This window comes from Eucalyptus grandis, chromosome 2 (genome assembly GCF_016545825.1).
Source record: "Eucalyptus grandis isolate ANBG69807.140 chromosome 2, ASM1654582v1, whole genome shotgun sequence".
Classification (NCBI taxonomy): domain Eukaryota; kingdom Viridiplantae; phylum Streptophyta; class Magnoliopsida; order Myrtales; family Myrtaceae; genus Eucalyptus; species Eucalyptus grandis.
In genome coordinates this window covers 1,983,702-2,005,616 of record NC_052613.1, presented here as the reverse complement: position 1 = coordinate 2,005,616, position 21,915 = coordinate 1,983,702, and the positions used below count along the sequence as shown (strand labels likewise).

General features: G+C 39.3%; 4 protein-coding genes across 7 annotated transcripts; 2 read left to right on the top strand and 2 right to left on the bottom strand.

The window, feature by feature from the left end:
* Positions 1-1,420: 1,420 nt before the first annotated feature.
* LOC104417636 (manganese-dependent ADP-ribose/CDP-alcohol diphosphatase) lies at positions 1,421-4,341 on the bottom strand. 2 transcript variants are annotated; one of them, XM_018866510.2, is made up of 3 exons: positions 4,193-4,341; positions 3,527-3,987; positions 1,421-2,589 (listed from the first exon to the last, which is right to left on the bottom strand). In XM_018866510.2, exon 3 carries the CDS (start codon positions 2,551-2,553, stop codon positions 1,591-1,593), a length of 963 nt encoding a protein of 320 aa, XP_018722055.2. In that variant the 5' UTR covers positions 2,554-2,589; positions 3,527-3,987; positions 4,193-4,341; the 3' UTR covers positions 1,421-1,590. The 2 variants fall into 2 exon arrangements, with proteins under 2 accessions (XP_018722055.2, XP_010027184.2); XM_010028882.3 differs by lacking the exon at positions 3,527-3,987.
* Positions 4,342-5,594: 1,253 nt separating this feature from the next.
* Positions 5,595-9,496, bottom strand: LOC104417619 (serine/threonine-protein kinase AFC2). Of its 3 annotated transcripts, XM_010028866.3 has the most exons (12): positions 9,207-9,496; positions 8,269-8,461; positions 7,874-7,900; positions 7,637-7,790; positions 7,472-7,520; positions 7,262-7,376; positions 6,920-7,011; positions 6,663-6,819; positions 6,525-6,589; positions 6,337-6,434; positions 6,144-6,246; positions 5,595-6,056 (listed from the first exon to the last, which is right to left on the bottom strand). In XM_010028866.3, the coding sequence occupies exons 1-12, from the start codon at positions 9,303-9,305 to the stop codon at positions 5,910-5,912; spliced, it is 1,299 nt and encodes a 432-aa protein (XP_010027168.2). In that variant the 5' UTR covers positions 9,306-9,496; the 3' UTR covers positions 5,595-5,909. The 3 variants fall into 3 exon arrangements, with proteins under 3 accessions (XP_010027168.2, XP_010027174.1, XP_039163711.1); XM_010028872.3 differs by lacking the exon at positions 8,269-8,461 and having other exon boundaries at positions 9,207-9,495; XM_039307777.1 differs by lacking the exons at positions 7,262-7,376; positions 7,472-7,520 and having other exon boundaries at positions 9,207-9,491.
* Positions 9,497-19,099: 9,603 nt separating this feature from the next.
* LOC104434246 (cytochrome P450 736A117-like) lies at positions 19,100-19,654 on the top strand. Its single transcript, XM_010047218.2, has one exon. It carries the CDS (start codon positions 19,100-19,102, stop codon positions 19,652-19,654), a length of 555 nt encoding a protein of 184 aa, XP_010045520.2.
* Positions 19,655-20,043: 389 nt separating this feature from the next.
* On the top strand, positions 20,044-20,601 carry LOC120290196 (cytochrome P450 736A117-like). Its single transcript, XM_039305975.1, has one exon. It carries the CDS (start codon positions 20,044-20,046, stop codon positions 20,599-20,601), a length of 558 nt encoding a protein of 185 aa, XP_039161909.1.
* The last annotated feature ends 1,314 nt before the right edge of the window (positions 20,602-21,915 follow it).

The window sequence follows — 21,915 nt, the reverse complement described above, 5'->3', positions numbered from 1 at the left end:
GTGGAATAAGATTGAGGAAAAGAAATTTTATGAGAAAAAGGATCAAGATATCTCCACTAAAGTGCTTTGGATGGGATTGAATCAATGGAAGCACAAAATGAAAGTCACAAATGAGAGACTTGATCGAATGAGTTCCAATCTCAAAATTCTTATAGGAGATATGTCGAATACAAAGAGCGAGTTGAGTGAGAAGAAGGAAAAGGAGACAAAATGATAGAATGAATTGCATTGCAAAAATTCAAGAATCACAAAACTCAATGGAAAGTCGCAGCAGGAGAAGCAACTGAAGATGGAGCCACAGACCCATCCACATATGAGGAAGCTTCGCAATATGCTAAATGGAGGAAGACAATTGAAGAGTCCAAAAGCAATATTGGCATGGCTACTATATCTAAATTAAAAAGAGTAGTCGGTGAGGGGGAGTGTTGAGAAGATCACCGCTTCTCTCTCTCTTGAGTTCTCCAAATTTCTCTCTCTCTATTCCTCTGGTCTTTTCTCTCTCTCTAGACAATTCCAAGCCAAATTCCCTATTCAAAGAGAAGCCACAATTGTCGACAAATGGGTCAACAAGTTGCAATAAAATAATAGGAAGAAGAGATATTTGGTGTGGGAAGTCGGTGGATATGCCAACTTTATACCCTATAAATAGGGGATCTTGCCTCTTGTGTGCGTGTAAGGGGTGTTGTGTAAAGTGTAGTGAGTGTAGAGTGTAGGGGGTAGAATGGTAGGGGGTCTTGTGCAGAGTGTGTTGTGTGTAGCGTGAAAAGAGTCACATAAAGTGTGCAAGAGTGTTGTGTGGTGTGAGGTGTGGTGTGCGGCGTGAGTAAAAGAGACAAAAGAGAGAAGAGAGTAGTCCATCCGTGAGGGTGAGAAAGAGAAAGTTGTAGGAGTCGAGGTGCTCCAAGTATTGTAGGAGCTAATTTGCTCTGGGTATTGTATGTGGTATGAGAAAATATTGTAATAGTGAAAATCATATTTCGTAATATGAGTTATATTTGTATCATTGTTTCCGCAAGGTTCAGCAAGGTTCAACACTGACAAGCTCAATGCTTAGCTGCAACAAGGTCCCTTTCGAGTTCCATTCTGGAAGCCACCGGCTGAGATGCTGCAGAGAGACATGGATCACGATACCCTTTTTAACACGTATCTGTAGGTAGATGTACAGCTCGAACCATCATATACTTGCAAAGAAGCTATATAGATATAAGGAATGAATAGAAAGTTGCGTTTTTGTGCGCTGCGAGAAACGAAATTCAAAATCCTTTTCAAGGGAAGCAATGTTTCATATCCAAACGAGAAACGAAAAGCAACGATTGTGTTAGATAACGGTTGACATCCACAGTAACATTCTCGGATTTTTATCAGGCAAATGACTGCCTCGTGCTGTCGCACGAAAGATGGAATGACCACACTTAATAGATCAACAATTGCATGTCAAGCTGCATTGCATCAGCGCTCCATATTTTGACAAAACTTCCCCAGGCTACGTAAAAGGAAGCCCGGTAATCAATAGAATCCCAACACAGACATTCTCTACAATGATGGTGACAATAATGCAAATTCTATACACTCTGATGTGTTTACATGAGCTCAATGGTTAAAATGCATATCGCAGTTCTCCATTTTACCGGCACCAAAAAGCGATAACCTGTCATCATAGACATCGACATAGCCATAAGCATCTGTTCCAGGAGGGCACTCCAATGCAGCTTCAAACACTTTGTGATGTACTCCAAGTGAATCGATCGAATGGCCACCTTTATGATCGTGTCCAGCAAGGCAGACCTTCACGCAGTCGTACTTATGGATCACACCCATTACTTCATCAAAATTCCACAAGAGTGCTACTTCAGTTGATGCACCTGGATCTAAAGGCAAGTGACAACACACCACTACCTTCTGTTTCAAATTTGTAGCATCACGAAGAACACTATCCAACCAGTGAAGCTGTTCTTCCCCAACAGCTCCATTAAACATAAGGAACCGTCGCTCAATCCCCACTAGCCCAACCGGACTATTCTTGTCCAAATTTGGATTCTTGTCCTGAAGAAATTTCAAGGCCTGCTGTGTCTTGGGATGATCTTGAGGCCAACCAATGGCACTTATGTCATATCCATCTAGCACAACAAATCTGTATTCTGATGTTGGAGAAAAATCATAGTAGGCACAGCCATCAATGCTTGGAATCCTCAGCAATGGAAGTAATTTTCTACGGGGCAGATTGTAAAGGCAATGGTTGCCAATCATGTGATAGACGGGACCATTAAATTTCTCGAATTCATTCACAACTCTTGAGACGGTATCAAGAGAACGGTCCTTGGGGCAGAATCCGTCAACAATATCCCCAAGATTAACTGCGAATTTGAGATTCCCATGATGGTTCCATTGCATAACTGCCCTTTGCAATACGGTAATGCTATTCCGATAGTATCGTGGAACACCAAGGAATGACCGACCATCAGGAATATCAGCATGTTGGACATCGGAAATGACCCCAAAAGAGAAGAGGGGTTTCTTTCCTTGCAAACTTGTTAACCCGTTGACTGAGCCCATAATGCTGTAGATGGAGCCCCAATCCTGGATTTAAGACTATGAAGCAAAACAACTAGGGTAAATAACTACACTTCAATCATTGTATTGCCAATCATCTCAAAATAAATGTAGACCGACCAATAATGCGGACATGAGGTTAAAAAATAACTTGAGTGGTAAGATTTACCCAACCATAGAGAACATGAAACATGTGGAAAACAGAATTTTCCTTTCAAGGTCATAATAAGAGCAGACGGGTCACCAACATTACTGCATAATCAAGTTCAATATCAATTACAGGTTCCACGAAGACCTATGATCACCCCAGCCCTCGAGTACCCTTTGCTTTTCTTTCTCTTCCCATTCCTTCCCTCACTTAAAAATAAATAAGAGAGCTTGTTAAAGAGCACTGACAGCAGGGGCTACAAAACCATCTGCAGCATGGTTACAACAAGAGAACTGATCCGAAAATGCACGAAGGGATGTCTATTCGATGAGCTCCCACCTTAGGACCAAAACTAACAGAGAATGGATGCAGTGTACTACATTTCACCACCCCCTTAGCAAGCTAACTAGCACCGAGCAGTACCAGCATTGGCTCATAATCCACCCTAAGATCACCGTGCTTTTCCACTATGCGCATATTTACATATGTACATCCATCTTCTGCCCACTCCATTACTAGATCTATTTACTATCTTCCGTATTAGTTAGAATGTGCCACATTTTAATCCTAGTTGTTTGCCGTTAGCCCTCTTCAGCAGAAGAAGCAATCTTAGTACATCGAGTTGATCTCAGAGGTAACCATCCCGAATCCTAAAAATGAAAGTACAATTACCTTTATTTAGAAAGTTGTTCAACCCATACAGTTTGGCCAAGCACAATCATTCAATAAAGTGCAAGGCCCAATTTACTTGGTAATCATAGAACATTAGAGACGGTTAAACCCTTAAAAGAAAAGAAAAAAAGTCCATTCAGTTTAATCTGTTTTCACCTTGTTTCAATCAAGTTCCTACAATGCATATATGGCCTAATCGCTGCACTTCTTGTTAGAAAACCAATGGCCAGGAAGGAACTACCATAGTCCCGGAGTAAATGTCCAAAACAGACCTCATATGCAACCTCAGCCCACGCCCAAATTCTTAAAAACAAAACCAATCTTCCCACTCACACAAACCGTTGTAAAAAGCTGTTATCTACAGCATTTGTCGCCATAATCCTGCACCGGTCACAACGCGCGCACTGTGGCGGCACAGGTCTGCTCGTGTGACCCTTGATCCTAGAGACCAAAACTCGAGATATAAATTCCTAGGAATCTACCTCGGCAACAAATTTTAAATGGAGTTATATCTCAGAAAAAACTGCACATTCCCGTTGTTTCCCATCTACCGGCAGCATAATCACATCGCCTCCCTCCCTCGCTCCCCATTTGCAGAAGGAAAACCCAGGACCCATCTAAACCAAGAACAAAACCACACAAGCCAAAAGAGAGGGAGATATCAGATTGAAGTACGGAAATCGCAATTCGAATCACAGGGGTCGGCGAAGGTCCATCGGAACAGAAAAAAAAAAAACAACGACGAACGACATAAGTTTCCGTAGGATGCAAGGATTTAGAACTAGAAGGCGAGAAGAGCGAGGAGCCACGAGGGGGACATACGTGTGCCGGTACGAAGGCGATCGAGGCCTCGTCGGAGATGCTCGCCGGAGATGGCACCGCGTGTGCGTGTGCTCTTCCGCCGTTCGTCCGGGGGGTTGGCCGTTGGCGGAGGACAAAAGGACGATCCCGAGCGAACGATGACGACGCGGAATTTGTTCCCAAAGTGAATATATTAAAAAAAGTGTCGGTGTAGTTTTGGGGTCGGTGTTCGGTAGGCACGTGTCGGGGTACCAATGTAATTTCCATGGCCTTTATTTCAAAGGCCCGTCGGAATTTGTCTTGGCCCATCGAAATTTTTTTTTATCATATATTAGTGAATTTTTTTTTTAGTCGATCCTTACTTTATTCCTACACTTTTGCTTTGCCTCATTCTAGGTGTGGGAGTCGAAATCTTATGTAGAAGTCGAACCCACTCCTGAAACTAAATTGTCCCAATCCCAACCTAAATCGTTCACACAACCCGATAAAAATGTGGGGGTTAACCCTCACATTTTTCTTTCATATTAGAAGCGTGGCCTCTCGAATTAAATGCTTTCCTTTTTTTCCCCTATAAATCAACTAATGGGAAATTAAATGGTATGGGTGAGATTGGTGCAGTTGGTTGGGGACGCGATGAGATTAACTCATGTAGCACGTGTGGTCCATTCCAAGAACTTTTTCTACTAGGCCACGTGGAATGAAATCGTATACCTTGCTAGTTACAAGGATCAATTCACATAAATATCATTAAAATATTATTTGCGCGTGCGTACGTGTTTTCACATGTAGTTTAATTTTCATCGTAAATGTAAAAGGGGAATCGCAAAAATTGTTTTGAAAGTTAAAGAGAACATATATAATGAATTACCAAATCCTGATATGATCTCCATTTTATTTTTACCACATGATAAGATCGTCCATCTAACCATCTTTCATCGTTACCATTACTATCATTATGGGATTGGAAAGTTTAAATACGGCATCTTGTGATTAGAAAAAAAAATTAAAAGCTAGCTACTATTATTCAAGATTACCAACATCATCGCATTACTGTTGTTCCATACAAAGAAAATGGTGACGATGAAGGCACATGTTCCACAAACCAAACTCTAATTGGCAAGATGCTGATAATTTTAAAAAATAAATAAATAGTGACTTTTTTATCATGTGGAAAGGTTTGAGATTAGAATAGAATTTGGGTATTATCATTAGACAAGAATATATTCTGGGCATCATTCGTTATTAATAATTAGGTAAGGAAGAATCATTTCCGATGAGCTTGAATTTCGGTACACAATTTCCTGATGCTTATTATTCTCTTGTAATGGAATTTGGAACAAAAGGCGATGCCTATACGTTTTGCTACTTTGCAGGGCGCTCTGATCTTTTAGTAGCTCGGGGTCTTATCTCGAACAGTTAGTTGGAAAGGGGACCAAATGAAGAAAAATTCACAGGCGACGAAACTCCAATTTGAGCTGCGGAAATCGCCACACCAAAAATTAAATACAAGGATTTGCAGTCAGTAATAAATCACTAATTCAGGTCATCTGTTGCTGTTAACTACACATTATCAGAATTTGGTAGGCGACAGCCCCGACGTTATAGCATCGCAGGGGACCATTTGGCAAAGCAGCCGCCAGAGGAGAATTTTGTTCAGGTGCTGCTGCCTGGCAAAGGGCACCTGCGCTAGCTATATACAAGGGGTGTCGCCCGCTCTGCCATGGCAGATTGGAGGGGGCTACCGCCGGAGGTGATCCCTGGTGAAGAAAGGGTGCCTGAGAGCTTCCCGAGCAGTCAGCCTGTCCAAGGGTTCGTATCGGAGTAACCCTTGTAACAAATGTATCAGGTCTCCTGCCGAATGGTCTACGTGCTGCATTATCAAGTTCTGCAGTTGCAAAGTATATCACTCAGCAATGAAATTCAAGGGGGCACTGCCTAAAAACCGAGAAGAGTGATCACACCGGGGAATCACCTGAAGACGCGGAAGCTTAAGAACTGCTCTGATGCTTTCTCTAGAGGCGGCACCTTCTGGCCAATCTAACCTACCCCTTCTAACATACTTCTCCGCATGTCGGCTGAAAACCCCCGATGCATCCAAGAATTATTAGTACGAGTAAAGCTACAGTAGAATAACATCAGAACCACCAAAAAAGATGAGCACTGACTCTGCTCTCTTCAACATGTGCTGAGGCAGAGGACCTAGCACTCTTTCCATCATTGCAAGGTGCTCCAAGTTCTCGTGTGTTTGGAATAATGCCTCACCCTGTCATTAAGCAAGTCAACAAACACCTTGAGTTTGAAATCGCTTGTCGTCGTGGCAAGTGTGACTATGATACTTGAAGGTGACCCATACCGTGCACAACTCCACAATAATGCAACCAACACTCCACACATCACAGGGATAGCTCCATCCAAGTCCTGCACAGCATCATCTATTAAAAACATTCTCTCTCAAGTGACAAAATACAAAGCAGAGTAACCATTCCCTTACCAAGAATGACCTCAGGAGCCCGATAATGCCGTGTTGATACAATGTATGTCTGGTCCTGACGTTCATATGTTGTGCTACCAAAATCAATCACTTTAATGGCACTTGATTTGGGGACCCTTTTAAAATAGGAACTGTCCCTTGGTGACCGAGACGAGCCCTGCAAACATCATATTGATAAATATAGTCATTCTATATTTATAACTGAGAGAAGACCATGTTTATTAAACACATGAAAATCAAAGTACAGGTAATAATACCTTGTAATCTGGGACTTTCAAATAGTCTGGAGAAACAAGAAGTATATTCTCAGGTTTCAGATCGGTGTGTATGAGGCGCAAATCATGCATAACTGCACATAAATCCGAAAAGCGAGGTGAGAAATCAAGTATATTCAGCATAAAAACTCTCTTGTTTGGTTTCTTAAAGAATGATTATTTTAAAAGGCAAAAGCTGTTTCCACTCTCAGAAGAAAAAGAAAATAAAGCCAAAAAAATGTGCCTCTCTCTCCCACAACAAATATATTAAGATGAAATTCAACTTCATTCCAAACTATAAAGCAGATGTGAGTAGAAGAGACTAGCTTAGTGATTACTACACACATGCTACACATTCCAACAGTTGTCTTCCAATCTCACGGACAAGATCAACGGGAAATGAGCGATAATTGTTTTTCCGTAGAAAATCGTATAAGCTTGGTCCAAGCTTCTCAAACACCTGTTCAGCACCATTTAAATTCATCCAAAACTTCAACCCCCAAACTGTTGGTTAATTGGGGAAATCAATTTATCACAAACCAATCATATACTTACAATACAGATATGGTTACGATAGTCAAACCAGTTCCGTATTTGTACACAACTGCAAGGAATAAACCCATTCAACCATTGACAGAGTTTTAGATGTGAAAACAAAAAGGAAATCTCATGTTACACATAAAAGTAAGAGAAATCTAACCAAGAGGGAGGCACGCTTACCGATTGCCACCCTTATCATGCCTTCCCAGCTGCTGTAGAACATCGATTTCGATCATTGCTGCTTCACGATACTTCTTAATCCCCCTGACAATCTTAATAGCGACCATTTCCTTCTTTTCCCTGTCCCAGCATTCTAGTACTTGGCCAAATGTTCCTATGAGAAAGAATACAGCATCCATCACATGCTGTTCAGCACTGAAAAAAGTACTCATGAGATGAGCACATAAATATTAGTACCTTCGCCCATTTTGCTGTGAATTCTGTCTGCAAAATGTTAAAAACAAAGTCAGAAATGTACATTTGATGATTAATCAAAATGTAACAATTCAATCAAAAGAAATAAGCCATTTTAGTTTCAGTTACTACTTTGCAGTACTCAAAGAACTTCACTAACAAGAAGTACCAAAAATGTACATTTCATGATCAAGTTAGGAGCAAAAAATTTCTAAATAGGTGAACTTAGAATATTAAAATGACATTGCCCATGCAAAAGAAAAGACTATTGTTGTTTAAAAACAAAATGGAGAACTTTAAAATGATAAAGAAACAAGTAAAACAATGATTACTGAAAACATTTCTTTATGCAGATTGGATCCAACAACACTTCACTAGAAAGTAGAAAGTGTAATTACAGCGTGATGTTAAATTATCTCCAAGCTCAAACATGTAATGCCCATCTTTGTCATCTTCTCTCCATGGAGGAGTACCATTTCGAGCACCTCCCTTTACAAATAGAGAGCTAGAAATATAGTCTGAGGGTGCTGTTGATGGTGCAAAGCTTGTCATAAGGCCAACCTCTTGTCCACAAAACATTCCTACCTGAGCCTACACACAGCCATCCATCCATGTACCACTCAATAATATAAATCAAAATCTCCATCATCATACCTCACACCACCAATATAATTCTGTCAGAACTAGTTAAGACATTCGAAAATGGGAAACATCACCGAGAAATAAACAACGCAAGTGAATTAGCACACACCCTTGTACCGATAAGAACATAAGCATTTAGCCCGAGAATACAGACATCTAACCAGGCAAAACCCAGATCTCAATAACATCCAGAAATCAAAAAACAAACTTTGACCGTATGAAATTCTCTCAAGTCAAACCATGTTTCAGACAGATCTTGAGCTCTACCTTCCTCGATGCTTAACATCAACAGGGGGAGAAAAATAACCGGAAAAAGATTGGTCGACATGAACAACGAAAAAAAGATAAACTTCCATATGTGCTATCAAATCTACATCTATCTGCACAGATACACAAGAAATTCTTCCAAAAATTCATTCCCATGACGATTACGAAACGCTAAGACCAACACAGACCGAAATACGTTCCCGATCCGCTTCTCAAAACACAAAGAACACAATCGCCACATCATTCTCGTACCAGAAACACCGTAAAAGGAATTGGCCCAACCAGATCGACACAGATCGGACAATCACAACAACCGAGGCAAACAGATCTCTCAGATCCAGTCAAACACAGGTCGAGAAAACGCCAAAAAAAAAAAGAAAAAAAAAACAGCGACAGATGTCCGATCTGAGGGAAAACGGATCGATACCTCGGGAGCCTCAGGCACGTCCCAGCCGAGGCGCGCCCTCTTCCTGGGCCGCCGATCCATGTGCGTGTGCGGGAAGTCGGTCACGCGTTCCATCTCCATGATCTGGGAAAACCCCTAAAACCGGAGGAACAGAAAATCGAACGGAGAAAAGCAGAAAGCGCAAAGAGCGAAGGCGAAGGCGAGGGCGAAGCAGATACGAGTCTCGACGAAGAAGGAGATGAGGATCTTCTCTCGCTCGCGATTTTGCAGAGAGGAGGAAGGAAGAGCGATGTGGAAGAAAGCCAACCAGGAGGAAACCCTAATTTTGGGGTAGGTCTGACAACGACGCGTGAGGCGGTCGCGGAGAGATCCGGACGTACACGTGGCGATGCGTCGACCGTTGGGTTGGGAGGATCATTGCTGTTCGCGCATGAGATGCTCTTTTGGCCGGTCGTAATATTCGCTTTAACTAACCGTGGTCAGGATGTTGAGCTGGATTCTAACCATGGTTGAGTCAGATGACTTTATCTTCATTCCGCGGTTGTTGTGGTGAAGAAATGGTCAACACGCAACACGCGCGCTTGTTTGCACGCGCCGAACCAAATGAAATGTTGGGTGGATTGGAGAGTGGACCGGCCTCTTTGCGTAATGGGCCCAATGGATGATGATGGGTGGCCCAGTGAAGCCCAAACGAGGAGCTGATTGGAGGGTCGAGGTTTCGGCCCAATAATCAATGAGGGAGACCCCCAACACTTCTTTTAGCATAAGGATAGAATTACATTTTTTTTTTTTTTACGATGTTGTGATATTCGGCATTAAACTGGCTACTCGCTAGTTTTCATTAGGATGTGATAGTCTCCCTATTCACCATCGGCCATGTGATTTTGAGGCCTCAAGATTATGTCTAGTTCTTGAGAGAATCGTGAACCTTTGTATATCTAAAATTATTGACTGCTGTTGTCCAAATAGATCAAGATTATTCCTTGGATACCTTAAGGTACTATGGATTGCAAAGTCATCTCGAGGCCAAGGACTTGTAATTTATGATCCATCAAATATGTCAATCACTTTCAATTGCTTTCTCCAAGAAAGAGATCTCATCTTCTTGTGGGCTTTAGGGTGTACTTGAGCTTAACTTTCACGCATCGATAACATCTATTTCATTGATCACGTTGGATACAATATCGTTCACATAAATACAAGTGGCTCTTGAGAAAAATTACATATGAACACAATTCATCGATATCTTAATCACCCTCTTCTAGAAGAGATCTCGTCTTATTACGTGATTATAGGCCGTGCTCGAGCCAACTTTCATGCGTTGATAGCATCGATTTCATCGATCATATTAGAGTCACATCATCTACATAAAAGACAAGTGATTCTCGAGATAGTTATAGACATACTAGAGAAATTATATAAAAGATGAAGGCTCACATTCATTGGCTCCTTGGAAACCCTTATTTTAGAAGGATATGACATAAACAAGCTTTGATGCTAGAGATTTCATGCTTGCTAATTAGTTGGTATGATTTCTCGCGGAAGTTCTCAAGACAGGTTAGATTAATGAAGTTTATCAAGGTAGGCGATCTTCTCCCACTAAAAAATCCAAGATATTTGTTGAATTGGTCAACTGAACCAGATGAAAAGGACTTGCGAGATTCGTGGAAAGGCACACGAATCAAAACTATTTGATCAACCCCCAACACCCCCCTTTTCTGAAAAAAAATACCATTCATATAATAGAATAATGCTTGGGGTACATAAAAGGCTTTCAAGCCTAGCAAAACCTAAATAATTATAGAACAAAGCAAATGGTAGAAAGCAAACAACAAAGCACAATCTAGAGCTAGAATTACATTATCATCCATAAAGAATAAATCTGACATCATATATGATCGGGCAGCTAACCACTAAATTTAATGGTGAATACACATTGAGATTTCTCACTTTATTTGCAACGGCTTGTAGTGCGTGTCTAAGTTTAATATCGTCATCATCGTTGTTGTTCAAGGATACCAACATCAAAATATTGAAAGAACACATAACAAATATCTATAAAGATAAGGAGCACCCAAATTTATATCTAGATCTTATTCATGAAAATAAAACTTCCAAAATGTGACCTACATCTAAATCGGTAGAGGAGAGCGGCCTAAACTCAAAGAGATTGTGGAATCATGTTACAAACATTCACCTCAATGGCTGTCAACTAAACAAATGGTCAAACTGGTCTCCAAGTTCACCCAAGATCAATTGTAGAAATTTATTCACGCACACAACTCCCAGAACAGATTAGGAGAGAAAAGAAACACCGAAAGCTTCAAAAGAGGGAAGGGGGAGACACAGAGGGAATGGAGGTTGGGGGAGGGAGACTCTTGCTTAGGGACGGACATTGAGAGTTTTTAGAAGAAAGTGAAGCCACCTTGTGGAATTAATGGGGCGGTAGTGAACAACTATAGTGGCAAAGTCAAAGCATGGAAGACTTGTATCTTTTGCATTATAATCGCTGGGGCAATTATCTAATTAGCCATAAATTTATTATACAAATGTCAGTTTACTTCTAAATATTTCAATTTTACTAATTCAATATTATATCTTTGCACAAAATTCCGAATAGTCTTTATGATTAATTTTCACTGAAAATCGCTACATGGCGGTGCTCCACGCAGGGCCTCCCTTTTCAGTTTTGAGGCCTGTCCCAATGAGCTCCGGACCAAGCTTGGCCACCACAGCGCTGCCCTCCTTTGAGAACAAGAACTTGTTTCTTGCCAGCCCACACATGATCACCAATCTGCTTGCCCAGTAGCGAGGTCCTGAAGACGGGGAAGCGTACCCGTGGATCCGCTCTTGGATGAACTTGCCCTGGTTCCCGGCCCGGTTGGCCCAGAAGAACTCGTGGCTCTCACGGCCGAGCTTGGTTCGGAGGCTCATCGGGACGAGGCTCATAACCAAAGCAGGTTATGAAGGGAGGGCCTGCAAGGAGATGCTCACGAGCTTCTTCAATCTTGAGGCATTGGTGACGTTCGAGAGCACCATGAATGAGGTGACTCAGCACCATCTCAGGACTCGATGGAAAGGTACGTAAATGTCATATTGCAGTTGCATTTTTTGCCGTGGTACATGTCGATCCATCACGAGAAAATCAGGTGATAGACATTATCGTGATATGATGATTCAGAAAATGATGCAAGGTTCATGAATAATATAATCTTGTTCGGTCTGTTGCACATTATCAATAGTTAACTAATAGATTTGCAGAAAATGCATACCTATGCATATGCATGAGCACTTATATGTACTTTTGTTATTAAGAAATGTTTATACTTTAGGCACGGTTAATTGATCATTCAATGTATAAGACCATGGCACTAATAATTCTTTCTTTTTGATTTTGCCTTTCTGGCATCATGTATGTACATTTCGAGTTTCCACGTGTTCGATCCAATCAAAGGGGAGTCATTCATATCGCTATCAAAAGTTTTAGAAAGATTTAATAATTTAGTCACCTAACTCTAAAAGCTCGAATCTGAGTGTACAAATCAAGCATGCGAAATTAGGTTTCTTTTAGGCTGGCCATTTTATTCTAGCGTGCTGACTTACCTATATCATTGACCTTACAATACCAGTAATTTTTGCATTAAAAGAGCAAATGACAAATCTCATGACCATTTTATAAAGTTGAAGGCACTTGATCATGCGTTGCATTTGAAATCGCTTTCTTGCATAATATATTATACCCTTGTGTTGTCCCTGCCATTCTAGGTCCCGTCAAATGCTTACTGAAACATCCCAAACATAATTTCAAATTTCAATCTTTTCATTTTGTTCCCCAAGGGGTCAGTGAAGGGTTGGTGATTTGATAAATGTTCACCACTTAAGGATATCCACCTTAAGAAATGGTACATGTAACTCACCATTCAATTGAATCCATCAAAGAGATATGGTCTTTTTCGGCGATACTCTAATTCAAGCGCTCAACTCCAAACCTTAGGGAGATTTATTATCTATATAGACCCAACGTGAAGCAACCCTCCAATTATAAACAAATCCCAGGACTTCTGACCTTTTATTTCCCAAGACAAGGCTAAATGCTCTGCACACAAAACATGAATAATGGTTTGACTTTAGAAACAAAATACATTGCATTGGACCCAACAAAACATAGAAAAACTGAGAGACTCACTAGCAGATTTCCTTGTCGCAGTTTTTGTACTTTGAGCATAACTTCCCCTACAAGACTCTGAATTGCTCGAAACTTGATTCAGAAGATAACACGAGCGCGAAAAGATAAATCTTCACCGCTTAAGGATATCTACCCTGGGAAATTATTTGCACATAGATGATTACTGTGAATAGCACTTGGACTTGTTTGAATACCATCTAATGTCCACGGTAAAAAGGGCAAAAGGATTGCGAAGATGGCCTGTTAACCAGTCCAAAAAAATCCTCAAAATCGAGCGGAGAGATTAGATGCTAAGTTTGTTGAGTGCCGGATACCTAAAGTGCTAAAATTTGGCACAGAGGGACACTTAAGTGCTAAAAGTTAAGAAAGTGACATTTAAATATCAAAATTGGAGGAAAATGGATCACTTAAGTGCCAACAGCAAGAAAATCCGGCTAAAATGTTGAAGTGGCGATTTTCTGGCGAGATAAATGCAAAACGACGTAATTTTGCATGCTGACGTGGCTAGACATATGCAAAAACGATGTCGTTTTGTTTTTGATGTGGTAAATAATTAATATAAAAATTAATTAAATTAAATTTAAAACTAAATTTATTTAAAATATTTTAAATTTTTTAAAAAAAAGGGGGGAGAAATGAGGCATGCGGCTGAGGGCTGAGCTCTCGTTGTTGTCGCCTCCCCGCCATTGCCGGGAAGGGTTGGCAACGGTGGGGGTAGCGTCAGCTGGGGTTACTAGGCCTTAGCTAGGGGTCGACAACCCTGGCCGATCGGCGGCGAGGGCTGCGAGCCCTCGCCCAAATCTGGGCGAGGGTCGCGGCCTTCCCCAAATCCGGCGGCGGCGGGGTCCAGCCCTTAGCCACCTTCTTCCTCCCTCTCTCCTTTATTTATTTATTTATATAACTTAATTTAATTTAATTTTATATTAAAATTCAAATCTACACAAAAACGACGTCGTTCTTGCGTTTCTTTGCTGAGTCAGCTCTCTGGCAAGCCATGTAGGCGAGAAAAATAATAAAAAATTGCCACAAAAAATTTCCGGTGGGGTTCGCCGGAGATGTTACTTAATTGTCACTTTATTAAGTTTTGGCATTTAGTATTTTTTCGTGTCAAGTTTTGATACTTGAAGTGTACTTCTTCCTAAGTTTGTCCTTTGCAAGTTAGATTATTCAACAATGCTCATTAATTTTCAAAGATGTTTAGAGAACTCCATGTTTGACCGATTCACAAGAGAGTGGAGGAGAGACGAGATCGAGCGCAAGTCAAGCCTTTCGTTTCGCTTCCTTGTCGATAGGCGTGGTATATAATGATTGAGTCGGGCGGCAATTTTGCAGGTCGGCAGACTCTGCAATTGCAATAGTCCCGAGATTATACACCAAATGATGAGCATTTGGCGACATAATGTCACATCAACGCCGCGAAGAATAAATAGAAAAAAGTGATCATTTGAAAAAAAGGAGGACAATAAACTTTTTGACAAGAATAGCAAGAATAATTAGACTTGAATGACAATCAAATAAAAAAAAATGACTAGGATAGTAGAAGTTATTTGGATGCTACAGTGATAGTATGTGTTTTGTATTGGTTTTTTTGAAACTCGAGGAGTAATTATAACATACATGATTAGTATAAATATATCTTTTCACCAGCAGTTTTATCCATTGTTGGTTTGATAGTTCATGAGAAATGAGATAATTAAATTGATCATATCATTATCATATCAAGGGTGGATTAGACTACTTATTTTAAATTTTCTTTACATTCACGATGTATCCTTTAATTTTCCAAACTTGACATCATTATTGTAATGGAGAAAAGAAACCAAAATCCCTGGAATAACTATGCATGATGTTATGAAGAATTTGCCACTTCAGTTATGGAACTTATTGATCAGTCATATGTATTTAATGGTAGAGTAATATATTACCAATCTATTTATAATGTGAACTTTTGTAGAACTCTCTAAAAGTTAAAGTTAGTAAATGAATATGTGATTTAATATTTAACTAGTGTAATCTTTTCCCTCTTGCATTGGTTGGACTTTCTGCAAAAACTGAAGTTTGGAAATATAAATAGTTGGATTGCAAATAATGGGAGATCTAGAAATAGTTGAAATCAGAATCTTTCTTGCTCTGTTCCTACTTACTTAGGAAATGCAATAACTCTTCAAGGGAGATCATCAAGAGAGAGCTTAAGATTGAGCACATATAGATATTTATTTGGATTTATCTTCACTTAAAAAGTTAAGACCATGAATTATGAGCTAATTAGCATATCTTAATACTTTGAAATCATATAATTCTCTAATGTAAGTGATAGATATATATTTAGCAGATTTTATAGATCTCTCTTGATTATGTATATCTTCCTTAATTATGCAAATCTCTCAAGATTGTGGATTATTTTCATTTGCTTGTGCATGTCCTATTTTAATATGGATTAATTATAATCCATATTATAACATATTACTTTAGATATTCATCCTCTAGATAAGTTCATTTACTTTTCATATGGGATATATACAGATTACACCACATACTTTATAATATTTTACATAGAGTCAACCGAGCTCAACAACAGCACTAGTAATATAAATCCTCCTTCCACCATTCAGAGTTCATAACCCAAAGGATATAAAGGTGGAAAAGATCATTCACGGGAGACACAAAAACAACGAAAAGCCACTGTTGTGCAATCATATCATTGACAAAGTTATAATTTGTATCTATATGTTTGGTCTTACAATAATATTTTGGATCTTTGGTGTAAGCAATAGCTGTTTGGCTATCACAATTAACTAACAATGAGTTTGCAGCATTCTTGACAATACCTATATGATTCAAAAATCTCTTAAATCAGATACCCTCTTGTACTAATGATGCTGATAATGCCACGAATTCGGCTTCTATTGTGGATAAGACTATAATATTTGTTTATTACTACTCTAAAATAGAGTGCCATCATTCAGTAAGAATGCAAACCTAGAGGTAGATTTTCTTTCATCTAAATCTCCACCCCAACTAGCATTTGAATAGCATTCAAGTCACAAATCTCTTCCTTGATAACTCAGCCTATAATTAGTAGTATCCTTCATATGCCTCAATATTCTTTTGATGACTACCCAATGTGCTTAACTTGGATTGGATTTACCATTTTAACTGCAAAATATTTGTTAGGTCTTGTACACATTATAGTGTATATTAAGCTTCCAACAACACTAGAGGAATACATTTCATTTGTCTTTGCTCTTGAGATATAATTTATGGTTCAATCTTTCACCTTTTGCAATACGAGTATCTATACAGTATTGTATACGAAATCATTTAAGAATTTTGTTTATATAAGTCTCTTACGAAAAAGATAATAATCTTTTTGAATGGTCTCTTGAAATAACTTCAAGAATATATGTAGTTTCACTCATATATTTCATCTCAAAATTAAAAGATAATTGATTCTTAATTATATTAACAAACTCGTTATTGCTTTTGACAATTAGTTTATTATCCACATATAATGATAAGATGACACATCAATCTTTAGATTTTTGATATATTCACAATGATTTTCATCAATCATTATAAAATCATACGCCATTATGGCATTATGAAGACATAGATAATATTGTCTTGAAGACTACTTAAAAGATCATATATTGATCTTAAAAATCGACATACCCTTTGCCCTTGACCTTTTATAATGAAACCAACAAGTTGTATGTAAATTTTTTCTTTTAATTTTCCATTGAGAAAAGTAGTCTTTATATTCATTTGATGTAATTCAAGATTCGTACTTGCCACTATTGCTAGGATAAGGTAAATTGAGGTAAATCTCACTATAGAGAAAAAGTTTTCTCATGATTAATTCTTTTCTATTGATTATACCATTTTACTACAAAACGAGCCTTATATCTCTCTATTGAGCCATCGGCTTTACGCTTTATTTTGAGAGCTCATTTATTTCCAATGGCCTTGCATCCCTTTAGAAGATTAACCAATTTCCAAACTTGGTTTGATTTTATCGACTTAATTTTTCTTTTTCCATTGCATGTATCCATTTTCCTTGTTTGGGTAATTTAGAACCTCATTTATATTCTTTGACTCATCTTCATCTTGTGGAGCGATTATGAAAGCTTCCCCTTCGATGTCAAAATGTTGATAGCGAATGCTCTTGCGACTTGTTCGCTGTATGAGAGATTGTACACTTTGTACATTATTCTACATTACGCTCCCACTGGGATTTAATAATGACAATATCATCTCATCGGTTGGCTGTAATTGAGACTGAGTCAAATTTAATTCCTCATTTCTTAGATTGCTCTCACTTGGATAAACTTCATTAAGTTTATTATCTTGATCAAATATTTCAAAAAGTGAGTAATCCTTAAATATTTCGCTATTTTTAAGAAATTCATTTTCTAAGAATGTGACATTTCTTGATTTAAATCATTTATACTTCCACTTTCATGCTCACTTATGAATACATGCCATTTCGAGTGTTTAGAGCATCTTTACGAAAATGTGAGTAATCCTTATTATAAGAATGTTACATCTCACTTCTTGCATTGCTCCCACTTGAATGAATTTCATTAAGTTCATTATCTTAATCAAATGTTTCAACTAGTGAGTAATCCCTATCTTAAGAATGTGACATCTCACTTTTCACATTGCTCCCGCTTGGATGAACTTTATTAAGTTATTATCTTGATTCGATGTTTCAAATAGTGAGTAATCCTTACCTATTTCGTCCTTTTTAAGAAATTCATTTTCTAAGAATGCGACATCTTGTAATTTAAATATAGTTATACTTCCACTTTATTATTCGCCTATGAATACATATACCATTTTAAGTGTTCAGAGTATCTTATGAAAATACTTTTTTTTTTTTTTTATCTCTTGGACCTAATTTTTCATACTTGTGAGAGGTTCGTGGGTATAAGCAACACATCCTCAAGGTTTAAAAAACTTAAATTGAGTTTTTTGCCTGTCCATAACTCATATAGAGTAGAAGTAACTAATTTAGAAGACACTCGGTTAAGTATATAGGCAGTATTTAACAAAGTATTATCCAAAAAGTAATAGGTAGGTTAGCTTGTGTCAACATGGACCTAACCATTTTTAGTAGGATTATGTTTTTCCTTAAGAGTATATGAAATAAACAATTGTCTTCCTATTTCTTTTACATCACATAAATTTTTAAACTCATTAGATAAATATTCTCGACCTCGATTGGATCTTAATGCTTTTATTTTCTTATTTAATTGATTTTCTATCAAGTTCATAAATTTCTTGAAATAATTTAATACCTTAGTTTTATGAAAAATCAAGTAGACATATCCGAATCGAGTATAATATTTTTCACGGATTAAATGCATCCTTATTCAGTGTTGTGAGAGAGTAATCTCTTTTGTTTGTTGAGAGTGATTTTTCCCACCAAGTGAGAGAATTTTTTCTATGTTCTTATCACACCTATTAAGAACACATGCTTCACACACAAAAGAGAACGTTCTTTTTTCCCTTTTGAAGTAACCTCCAATAACTGCCTTTTGGTGGTTGTTTTTTCTTTTTAGTTGTGGGCCCATTTTAATTACCGGCTGGATTAGCCCAACATGGGCGGCCCAGCAACCATAAAATCCATAAAAAAAAAACATTATAGTTTTTATTCGACACGTCGAATGCTTCATTTAAACTAATTTTGTGCCGATTCATGTCATTTCTTTACCTCAGGTCTATAATGGGCGAGAGGCTTCCGTACGACCGCAAGGACGTGACGCCGTACGGCGATTACTGGAGGCGAGTGAGGAGCATCTGCGTGCTCCAGCTGTTGAGCAACAAGAAGGTCCAGTCGTTTGGGACGGTCCAAGAAGAAGAGATCTCTTTATTTATGGAGAAGATCGAGCAGCACCGCTCAGTGGACCTGAGCAACATGTTCGCGATGCTGATGAACGACATCATATGCCGGGTGGCTCTGGGGAGGAAGTACAGCGACGACGAGCAGGGCAAGAAGTTCAAGGGACTGTTGACAGAACTGATGGATTTGCTGGGCACTTTCAACGTTGGGGACTTCATTCCGAGCCTTGGGTGGATCAACAAGGTGACTGGTTTAGATGCGAAAGTGGAGCGTGTTGCGAGGGTGTTCGATGAGTTCCTCAATGAGGTGGTGGAGGAGCACCGGAGGAAGATGGAGGAGAAGAGCGTTGGCCGCGGAGGTGAAGATAGGGGAGACTTTGTGGACGTTTTGCTGGAGATTGATAAGGACAAGACTTGGTTTTGCTCTTGGTGCCGATAGGATCAAAGTACTCATCTTGGTAAGCTCTCTCCTTTTTCTCCACCAACCACCCCATACGGTCTCGATTCTTTCTTTCCAGGCAACATTGTCCGACGACTCTAAATATAACATTTTTAATGCCTTCTAAGATTGGTCCGGTAACTGAATTGATGAATTATATATATATTAATTTTTCTTAAAACATATGAGCCACAATTGAATGAAATGATAAGCATGGTTAGTTGTCCTTGATGATTGATTATTGTTTAGCAGCTCCTTTTTCAAATGTTAATCTTCCATCCGTTCACTTTCTTCATCTCCACTGGTTCATTCCTTCATCTACTTTTGTGCTTGTACAGGACATGTTTGCCGGGGGAACTCATACAACGTCCACAAACCTGGAGTGGGCAATGGCCGAGCTTTTAAGGCACCCTAAAGCCATGAACATTCTCCAAACCGAGGTCCGCAAAATTGCCAATGGCAAGCCAAATATAACCGACGAGGACTTGGAGAAAATGCATTACGTGCGAGCAGTGCTCAAGGAGACTCTTCGCCTACACCCTTCGCTCCCGATCTTCCCGCGACTATCGACCCAGGATGTCAAAATCCGAGGCTACGACATCGCAAAGGGGACTATAGTGTTCGTGAACGCGTGGACCATTGGTAGGAACCCATCAAAGTCGACTGAGCCGAACGAGTTCAAGCCTGAGAGGTTAATAAAGAGCTCGGTGGATTTCAAGGGACAGGATTTCGAGATGATTCCTTTCGGTGCTGGCAGGCGGGTTTGTCCCGGGGAATCGTTCGTGATGGCGACGAACGAACTTGTCTTGGCGAATCTGGTGAACAAGTTCGATTGGGCACTGCCAGAGGGTCTAAAAGCCGAGGATTTGGACATGACCGAATGCCCTGGTATCACCATCCAAAGGAAAGTTCCTCTCCTTGCTGTCGCCACTCCATTTCCGAGTTAAGGTTGTACAAGGTTGTGAACATGACGAGCGTGTGGTTATTTGCTTTTGTATCATATGGTGGATGCGAGAGACCAAATGCACACAGTTATATAGTGAAGTACAAGAAGTAATTGACATGTCATTCGTATTATGGATATTATCACCCTTCAGAATGGTAAAAAATTCGAAGTTTTCTCGCCTGGTAATCTTTTGTGAGGAGATTCAGCCGTTGGCATAATTCATTAATCACATGTTTAACATAGAGAAATTCTTAATAATTAAACATTGCTTTTATATGTATGCTTATATAAAAAGGTTCAGACTAAACATGTTTTAATAAAGCTGATCGCATATCGTTAAATGGTGATACATTAGGCTCTGCTTAAGAAAATGTGGAGGCGATTAATTTTTTTTGGGTCTGATTCTTTCTAACAATGACCGTATGGTACTTAATTTATTGTTATTATTTTAACGTATGTATGTGTTCCATAGCTCCATGCCCAAAATGCGGTTTTTTTTTTTTTTTTTTAAATTGTTGACAAATTTGAATAAGTTTTACAATAGTAAAAAACTATTAGGTTAAAAAAATTGACTAACAACTCTTTGTCCAGGTAAACTTGCTAGAATTGTCGTGACCCGATCTCGCCGCCCTCGTATCCCTCACCATCACAAGGAGAGCAAATGGGGAAAGGTCGGGTTTAAGGATACTTGATCATGAGAGTTCCCTCACGGCTCGTGTTCCAAAAGACGTCATCACCTTGCCTTTAGGATCAAGCCTCTTGTGAGTTCCCTCCACGAGATCGCGAGCTTTCTCAAGCTCGTACCCCACATGACAGCGGAGTGTCGTGATTCATACCCACACGGGCGACACACCTTAGAAGAAGGGGTCGGGTGTGAATATCGAATTTAAGGGTACATTTACCATGGTAGCCCTTTCGACAGTATGCCTCGCCCATAAGGATGGCATCACTTCATCCTTTGGGGTACTACCATATCGAGTATGCTAAACCATGGTGAGTTTCATTGAAACTCGTACCCCATGCGACGGGTTTATTTATATATTATAGTTGTTTATGACAATCTAAAATTAAGATAGGAGTTGCCACTAGCCTCATTTTGGGGTTGGCTAGAAAACCCAATCAGATTCGAGAGTGTTCCCTCGATTCTTACGCAATCAAATATCTAGGTTCGGGGACTTGGGTTACGCTAATATTTCTATTAGCGCATTTTCGGTACATAAACAGTATGTTGTGTTTTCCTAACATGTCTATGCGTTTCTTGTTATATTTTTAGGATCATTAGTCCTAGACTAAGCAATTATGCATGGTTGGTCAT

Coding starts and splice junctions, on each gene's coding strand:
- LOC104417636 (XM_018866510.2), bottom strand. CDS start 2,553: ATGGGCTCAGTCAACGGGTTAACAAGTTTGCAAGGAAAGAAACCCCTC.
- LOC104417619 (XM_010028866.3), bottom strand. CDS start 9,305: ATGGAGATGGAACGCGTGACCGACTTCCCGCACACGCACATGGATCGG. Junction 7,012..7,261: donor ACTGTTGGAATGTGTAGCAT/GTGTGTAGTAAT, acceptor ATTTATGTGCAG/TTATGCATGATTTGCGCCTC. Junction 6,247..6,336: donor CACATGTTGAAGAGAGCAGA/GTCAGTGCTCAT, acceptor GGGGGTTTTCAG/CCGACATGCGGAGAAGTATG.
- LOC120290196 (XM_039305975.1), top strand. CDS start 20,044: ATGGCCGAGCTTTTAAGGCACCCTAAAGCCATGAACATTCTCCAAACC.
- LOC104434246 (XM_010047218.2), top strand. CDS start 19,100: ATGGGCGAGAGGCTTCCGTACGACCGCAAGGACGTGACGCCGTACGGC.